We start from the raw sequence: 8,617 nt of genomic DNA, 5'->3' as shown, positions 1-8,617 counted from the left end.
CTCAAACTGTCAGATTTTGTTAGAAGAAGGATAGTTGGTCAAGCAGATGGTGGAATAAGTCAGCAGCAAATTTCACAGAATTTGGGAATTCGCTTTCAACAGTCAACAGAATCATCGTGCAATTCAGGAAACACAGCAAGGAAACAACTGAGCAGCGTCCAGGTCCATTGGAGAGGACAAAAAGGCCTGTCAAGAGGAGCATCGAAATGGATCCCAGATTAACGACTGCAGAAGTGGTCAAAGTTGGTGGGATGAGCCTGAAATCTGTTCAACGGATTCTCCACATCTTGGGTTATCATTGCAGAGCAGCTAGACGGAAGCCCTTATTAAGACCTGCCAACATAGTCAGACAAAAGAAGTGGGCAAGTGATATGATGACCAAGCCTCTGGACTTTTGGAAGACCGTATTGTTCTCAGACGAATCAAGATTCGCTCAATTTTTGGACAGTGGAAGGATATGGGTCTGGAGAATGCCTCACCAAGAGTTTTGGCTCAACAGATTGCAGCCAACTGTGAAGCATGGTGGTTTCAGCGTGATGGTTTGGGGAGCTGTTTGGGTTGGTGGGAGATAGAGCTTAGTGTATTGCGTTGGCAACATAAATTTTGCGAAATATGTCAAAATGTTGGAGGAAGGACTCTTGCCACTTTATTCCTTGGGTTTCGTGGACAAGAACACAACATTGTTCCAGGAAGATGGAGCACCATGTCACACTGCTAGAAAACCCAAAAGTGGCAGGAAGAAAACGGTATCCAGAAGTTGCCCTGGCTGAGCCAATCTCCTGACATAAACCCCATCGAAAACCTCTGGGCCATACTCGACCGGCAAGTCAAGAAGCAACCAACTTCGAAGAGTGATCTACTTCAAGTTTTGAAGCAAGGGTGGGCGAAAATCTCACAATCTAAAATTGACGAGATGATTCTCACGATGCCCCAAAGGATCAACGAACTCCACAAAGCGAAAGGAAGATCTACTAGATATTAATTAAATTATAAATATATCAATTCATGTGAATATGACTGAAAAATTGCATTTTTTCTGACAAGGTGGTGTCTATTTACTTGTGACCACGCTGTGTAGTTTCTGACATTTGTAATTCAGTAGAATTAACAGTAGATATTTTCCAAATTGATATTTGTTGTGCAAAGAACTATATTTTTGAAAGGTAAAGTTTTAACTTCATGCTTGTTCTTGTTAGAAAATGGTCATCTTGTTAGTGAAAGAAGATTTTTGTTTTTTCTAAAGTAACTGAAGTATTGAAGAAAGGAGTACTTGGAAAAGTGAACATTTTGTGAAGATACCTGAAGTCTGAGTAAATATAAAGTCTACATCAGTAGTCAAATATGGAAAACACTTACACAATGCCATGTTCAATTAGAAATATTATGAAAGTTTTTAATACTTCATTTTATTTATTTAAAATTATTCAGTACACAGTTTGATGTTGTATGTATTGCACAAATCTTTATGCTCACATATGTATCAGGCAGTAGCAAGTTTCACAAAAAAGTTATAGATCTACAACTTTATTTAAAATGTCTTGTCTTTCATTCAATACACATCACGAGATAAAATATTTACTGTTTAATCTTAACACTGCACAAAATGTGATATCAGAAGGTATTAAAAGCAGTTTATTGAAGTACATCTGACTGAAATTCATAATGAGGTTTTGTATACATACACATTTTTTATGCCTTCAGACAGACAGACAATAACATAAGGTGCACAAAACACAAACAAGTCTTCCATTGGTAGAATCACAATCTTGAGTCTAAAGTTCAGTGTGTTGATGGATAAGTTTAACCGGTGGATCTTCAGCTTTGATGTAAACACCTTCTACTGTTCGCCAATAAGATGAACTGTCTGAATTAGGTTTAGTACAAACTTCCAATTGTCCGTGGATTGGACGACCATAGCTGTGTCCTGACACAGTTAACCAGCTTGAAAATAAACAAAAGTTTTAATCTATAAACAAAATTATCATAAATGTTAAAGCTCAACAGATTAATATTCTATTAAGTAGGTTAGTGGAGGGATTCAGTGGGCTTTTACCTTCTCACCTAAATCTGTTTAATATAATATAAAACTAAGGTATCTTAGGTTACTTAAATTACACTGTTAGCCAGAAATACACACTTTGCATGTATTAAAAGCACCATCCACTCCTTATTAAGGTTCTGTATCTGAACACTTAACTTGTGTTACAAGTACCACTCACTCATTACTAAGGTTCTGTATCCACATACACACTTAAATTGTGTTACAAGTACCACCCACTCCTTACTAAGGTTCTGTATCCACACACACTTAAATTGTGTTACAAGTACCACCCACTCCTTACTAAGGTTCTGTATCCACACACACTTAAATTGTGTTACAAGTACCACTCACTCCTTACTAAGGTTCTGTATCCACACACACTTAAATTGTGTTACAAGTACCACCCATTCCTTACTAAGGTTCTGTATCCACACACACTTAAATTGTGTTATAAGTACCACCCACTCCTTACTAAGGTTCTGTATCCACACACTTAAATTGTGTTACAAGTACCACTCACTCCTTACTAAGGTTCTGTATCCACACACTTAAATTGTGTTACAAGTACCACTCACTCCTTACTAAGGTTCTGTATCCACACACACTTAACTTTTGTTACAAGTACCACTCATTCCTTATCAAGGTTCTGTATCTCTCACTGTGGTTATCAATGCACTCAGGAAGTTTTGTCAAATTTGTTCAAAATAAACTTTAACATATTTTACAAAAATAAAAAGACATAACATAAAGAGTAGCTTTTTTTTTAAACAACCACCTAGAACAGTATTGCAGAAACTTAAGACTAATAAAATAAAAAGCAATGAATTCATTAAAGAGTTTCTTTATTTTATACAACTAAGCTATGATTTTATGACAGATAATTAACTTAAGTACCTGATGATGACAAAACTTTGTCGAAACATTGTACATTTGCTGTTATGTTAAACTTCAAAGTTTTTCTTCATTACCCATTCAAACCGTCTCCAAGCATTATTAACTTAAGTTAGCTTGGAAAGGTGATATATAATGTATTTCTTATCCACAGTTCCATCTCATGCAAAAAATACTCTAAAATCTTCCAACTTCCATTTATAATTGACAATCTTTAACCCTTTAATTACAGAAATATCTTTCTTATAATAAGTAAAGGACAAATGAACATAATCCATAGTAACCTTCAAAAAATAGCTAATCTTAAGTTCAATTAAAGAGAAAACAGCTTCATGATTTTGAGGACTATGACCCCAAATTTCAACTGAATTTAACAGAATGGGGTACATTACTATGTCTGATTAGAATATATCTTGTTACATTACTTACCCATCAATCCACCCTGGAATGGGGTATATTACTATGCCTAATTACAGTGTATTTGTTGTTACATTACTAACCCATCAATACCATCCTGGAATTGAGTACATTACTATATCTGATTAGTATATATCTTGTTACATTACTTACCCATCAGTCCATCCTACAATGGGGTACATTACTATATCTGATTAGTATATATCTTGTTACATTACTTACCCATCAGTCCATCCTACAATGGGGTACATTACTATGTCTGATTTGTGTATTTGTTGTTACATTACTGATCCATCAGTACCATCCTGGAATGGGGTACATTACTATATCTGATTAGTATATATCTTGTTACATTACTTACCCATCAGTCCATCCTACAATGGGGTACATTACTATATCTGATTAGTATATATCTTGTTACATTACTTACCCATCAATCCACCCTGGAATGGGGTACATTATTATATGATATCTGATTAGTATATATCTTGTTACATTACTTACCCATCAGTCCATCCTACAATGGGGTATATTACTATGTCTGATTTGTGTATTTGTTGTTACATTACTGATCCATCAGTACCATCCTGGATTGGGGTACATTACTATGTCTGATTAGTATATATCTTGTTACATTACTTATCCTCACAATCATCCTGGAACAAGATATGTCACTATTTCTGATTATTGTGCATTTATTGTAACATAAATACTTACCCATCAGTATCTACATGTTTTAACCGGATTTTCCCATCTCTTTCCCAGTAATCTGAACTACACACCACCATCCAATAATCTCCTGAAATACAATAAACCCTTTTAATAGTTACCTTGTTTGAGAAACTGCAATAAACTATATTGATATGTATATATATCTTGTAACAAATATTAATATAGGTGTTTATAAAGAAAATAATTAATGTTGAAAAACTACTGGTCCTAATTTTCATTCAGAGATACAATTTAAATTCTAAGTTTTATTCAGGAAAATCTGGGCATAGTGGAGGTTATGTCAATAATTGTCAAAAGTTGGCTTTGAGAAAGGAAGAACAATAACCCTGTGCCAAGCATCTGGAAAAACATTTTCCTGCCAGATCTGTTTAAAAACAACCAAAAGAATAGAGAGCAAGAGAGGTAGGAGAGAGATGGCACAGCATCTCATAGTGAATGTCATCAGGTGTAACCAATGAAGAGCAAGCTTAAGTTCCACCAGTATAAAAGGGGGATTATAATCATAGAGACAATCAGCCTGAAAGGAAAGGGGCGATCACTCAGCCTGTGACTTGATGGCCAAGAAGGCAGGAGATAAGACAGAAGTGATGAAAAGATAAGCAAAGCTCTCTCTGAGAGTATTGGCAATACTATGCACATCAGCAACTTCATGGCCATTTGACAGCAAGATGGATAGGTGATAGGAAGCATACTTCTCATTGATCTTCTGAGTCTTGTCCCAGATGATTTTGGAACTGGTAGTAGAAGAGATGCTGGTGATGAACTTAATCCATGCTGGGCATGAGCCTGCTGGAAAGCAACGTGGTTGGAAAGAGTGGGATGCTTGCGAAAGGTATCCCAGGTCTGTTTCTGAACTTTCTGAGTCTGCTGGTGGGAAAGAAACCACCATAGATGAGGATACTGTGGGAAAAGTGTCGAGGTTTTGGGGATAGAACGAACAGCTGCTTGAATTATACAATCAGTTACTTCTTCTGCCCAGTCGTAAATAGATAAAAGACTAATGACTGCACGATCAAGTTCTGAGAGAGTAGTGAAGGAGAGCCAGTCAACCTGCTTCAACTTCCACCATGGCATTCGGGATGGGTGGCAACAACCATGGCCAACCTTCCTAAAAACGATGGAAAAATGATCACTGCTCTGTGGGTCACTGTCAACCTTCCAAGAAAAAAGCAAAGAAGAACAGATAGATAGATCAATAGCAGTAAAAGACTGAGTAGGTGCATGAAAATAATAAAAGAACCAGTATTGAAGAGAGAAAGGTTGTGATCTGGGAGCATATGCTATACAGAATGACCCCTCCCATAAATATCAGCAACACCCAAAAGTGGACTTTGTCCAATAAAGTCTCCCAAGATGAAAAAGGGAGATGGCAATTGTTCTACGATAGCATAAAGGAGACACATATGGGATGATAGGAATCAGTCAAGACTTTAGTGTCATTCAAACTAGAATGGAAACCTTGACAATTCCATTGTATCAAAATGGCCATTTTTATTTAGGTGGAGAAGAACTGGCTGGAAAACCCTTCTACTTGTGACTAGAACATTTTTCTTTAGTAGAAAGAGGTATGTCAACCTCCATGGAACCTGCCCTGGGTTAATTTGGCAGATATTTGTCAGAAGAAGGAAACTTCAATGACTGATGGTATGACCAAATAATGTTTGTGCACCTCGATGCCGAAGAAGATGGACCCAAGCAGTCATTGGAAGCAATGGTGGGGACAGAGACAGGAGTAGACATAGACTTATGAACTTGTGCATCCACAGAGGGCAAAAGACTCTTGACATGGCGTGAGAAAGAATCTGATGGAGGTACAGAAAGGTCTTTTTGCACTTCCATTGCAGCAGTGGAATGTAGTGCAGCAGAATATTTCCGTGATGGAACTGGGGACAACAACCTCTGAGCCTAAGGATAAGAGATGTTTTTTACAGTCATTAAATGCTGTACCTCTTTTTCTTCCACCCACTTAAGGCAAGAATGAAAATTATGAGGGGTGGGAACCACCACAATCGACACAGTGAGGATCTAGTTTACACTTGTAAGCATCATGGTCTTTGCTACCACAACAAGCACAAGTCAAAGAACCATGACAAGATGCCTTAGAATGGCCAAACCCCCGACACTGGAAGCACTTGATAGTGTTAGGAATATAAGGCTACACCTTACAGTTCAGAATACCTGCCATAATAGTGGCAGGCAGACGTGGCAATGTAAACAACAAAATCAGAACACTGAGAGGCTGCAGTATTCCATCTTTTCGAGTGGAGATGCATCACACAGCTGAAACTCCTTAGCTGGAGAAACCAGCAAGGAGCTTTGACTTGGGGATGGTCTTCAAATCCCTCCCAATGATAACTTCTTGTGAAAAATTCAAAGTAACATGGGGAGCAGCCTCAATAGGGATGTCCCCAATGGCCTTTGACCTCAGGAGGAGTTCCCTATAGTGTGGTGTAAATGTTTCTACCAAGATGTGCCCAGAATGCAAATTCTTGACTGACTTTGGAGAACCAGCAAGCCCTTCTAATCTCTTTTGAATCAAGAAGGGAGACATTTGCCCTAATGATATCTCAGTTACAGAATGAATAACGAGAAACTGAGGTACAGGAAACAAATTTCGTGGTGACTGTGGAACAGAGTCCTCCATATGTGTGGTTGCTTATCAATTAACCGTGTTTTTAATGTGTTATTTTTTGTGGATTTGGGGATCCATAAGAAAAGAAAGTTATTCAGTGCTCACTGACCCCATCAACCATGGTGTCCTATGAGGGGATGCACTACAATCCCCTACATAGACAAGGCATCTACACCAGCATTTCATGGGCACAATACCCAAATACCAGCATTAGACACAATGTCCACAAACATTTGTTGAAAACATCCAACACTGGTACTTAGTTGACCCTAGCCCAACAGGACCAGCTGAGTGACTCTCCAGGAATTCAAGGCCAAAGTTGTGTGTTAAAGTGCTACTGACATAAACTGACCCAGCAATGACACCCCTCAACCACCAGAATCCTCTTCTCCCCTTTGTGGGATTCCACGCATGGCAAACACATGGGTGGATGTTCAGATTTCTGAGGACGTAAACTTAAAATAAGGAACCTTCCCTGGGAGGTCCCCTCACCATGTATAGGAATCCACCTCCAGGGGAATTGTTAAAGGTGTCAATATTCTTTCTGCATTCACAATCAGCATATTAAGGCTATCATTTTATGTGGGCTTACCTTATAGTTCACTGTCAATGCTAAAATGTTAGTACCCGTATACATGTTACCATTGTGATTTCTCTAGATATGCCTTTGACTAAAAGATTCAAATCAACAGTGTGAAATTATATCAGTAAATATTAAAATGTGTACAGAGAAAGCAAAACAGATCAATGTAAACACAATGGTTATGAAGAGTGACATTATGACCTCAAAGGTATCTCCAACTGATAGGAAATTAATTTCAGGCATTAGAGAACATGTAAGAAGAATAAATCAATGTACATGAAAACACCTCTTAAACATCAAAATTTCACCTCACATATACTCACAGTATTATATAATTTTGCTTCACAATGCTCACACAAGTTTTTGACTTTTGACTCTAAAACTTCAATTCCTCTTCAACTTTATTGTTAGATGTTTTTTTTGTTAAAAACTAGTCTCAGGGAAGATAAGAAATGATGACAGAAAGAAACTACAGAAAAGAACATCTTACCAGTATCTCCTTTACCATCATCTCCAAAAGCACTAACTTCTAGGTTATTTGACAAAGGTGATGGAAAATGATGACTGTGGAGATTCTTGTTGGTTGCTATGTGTTCAAGTCGAATCACTGATCCACACGTTACTGGCTGACTATAAAAAATAAAGCCACACTTCAAAACTATAATTTCTAGGTTTTGTTATTTACAATATTACTTGTGCATAAAGTTTGTAAAAACTATTAACTTTTCATAAAATAAATCATCTTTTGTACAGAATTAAGAAACCTTAAAATGTATGATTCTTGCCTTTTCTTATGTAAATAAATGTCTCAATATTTCTATTCTGTTCACATGAAGAAAACACCACATCTATTAAAGGTAGCTTGAGCTAAGTTCTTTTTGATCACAAGATAAGAATACCACTTCTGTTACAGAAACCATGAACTAAATAAAGAAGGTTCTCTACTCACAAGATGAGAACATCACTTCTAGTATAGATAGCATGAACTGAACATTTATCTTTGTTGAAACATCTCTATGACATATGCTGTGTGACAAAGTAACCAGTTAGTGATAAAATTGAATGTGTAACCTTGATGAAATCAACACGATGAGATATACTATATGACAAAGTAACAAGTTAGCAATGAAATTGAATATGTAACCTTGATGAAATCAACACGATGACATATACTGTATGACAAAGTAACCAGTTAGTGATAAAATTGAATGTGTAACCTTGATGAAATCAACACGATGAGATATACTATATGACAAAGTAACAAGTTAGTGATAAAATTGAATGTGTAACCTTGATGAAATCAACACGATGAGATATACTA

At 36.9% G+C, this 8,617-nt stretch overlaps 1 protein-coding gene across 2 annotated transcripts in view; it reads right to left on the bottom strand.

Moving 5' to 3' along the window:
- Positions 1–1,508: 1,508 nt before the first annotated feature.
- The window catches only part of LOC106463632 (stromal cell-derived factor 2-like protein 1), a 17,620-nt gene continuing 10,511 nt past the window's right edge, over positions 1,509–8,617 (bottom strand). For both annotated transcript variants that reach the window (XM_013923681.2, XM_022391171.1), the window contains exons 4-6: positions 7,787–7,926; positions 4,067–4,148; positions 1,509–1,941 (exon numbers count right to left, since the gene is read on the bottom strand). In XM_013923681.2, coding sequence (XP_013779135.1) covers positions 1,773–1,941; positions 4,067–4,148; positions 7,787–7,926 — 391 coding nt within the window. In that variant the 3' untranslated portion in view covers positions 1,509–1,772. The remainder of the gene's footprint in view (positions 1,942–4,066; positions 4,149–7,786; positions 7,927–8,617) is intronic.

This window comes from Limulus polyphemus, unplaced genomic scaffold (genome assembly GCF_000517525.1).
Source record: "Limulus polyphemus unplaced genomic scaffold, Limulus_polyphemus-2.1.2 Scaffold1449, whole genome shotgun sequence".
NCBI classification, from domain to species: Eukaryota; Metazoa; Arthropoda; class Merostomata; order Xiphosura; family Limulidae; genus Limulus; species Limulus polyphemus.
The sequence above is the reverse complement of the archived record's forward strand: the minus strand, read 5'-3'. Positions and strand labels throughout refer to the sequence as shown.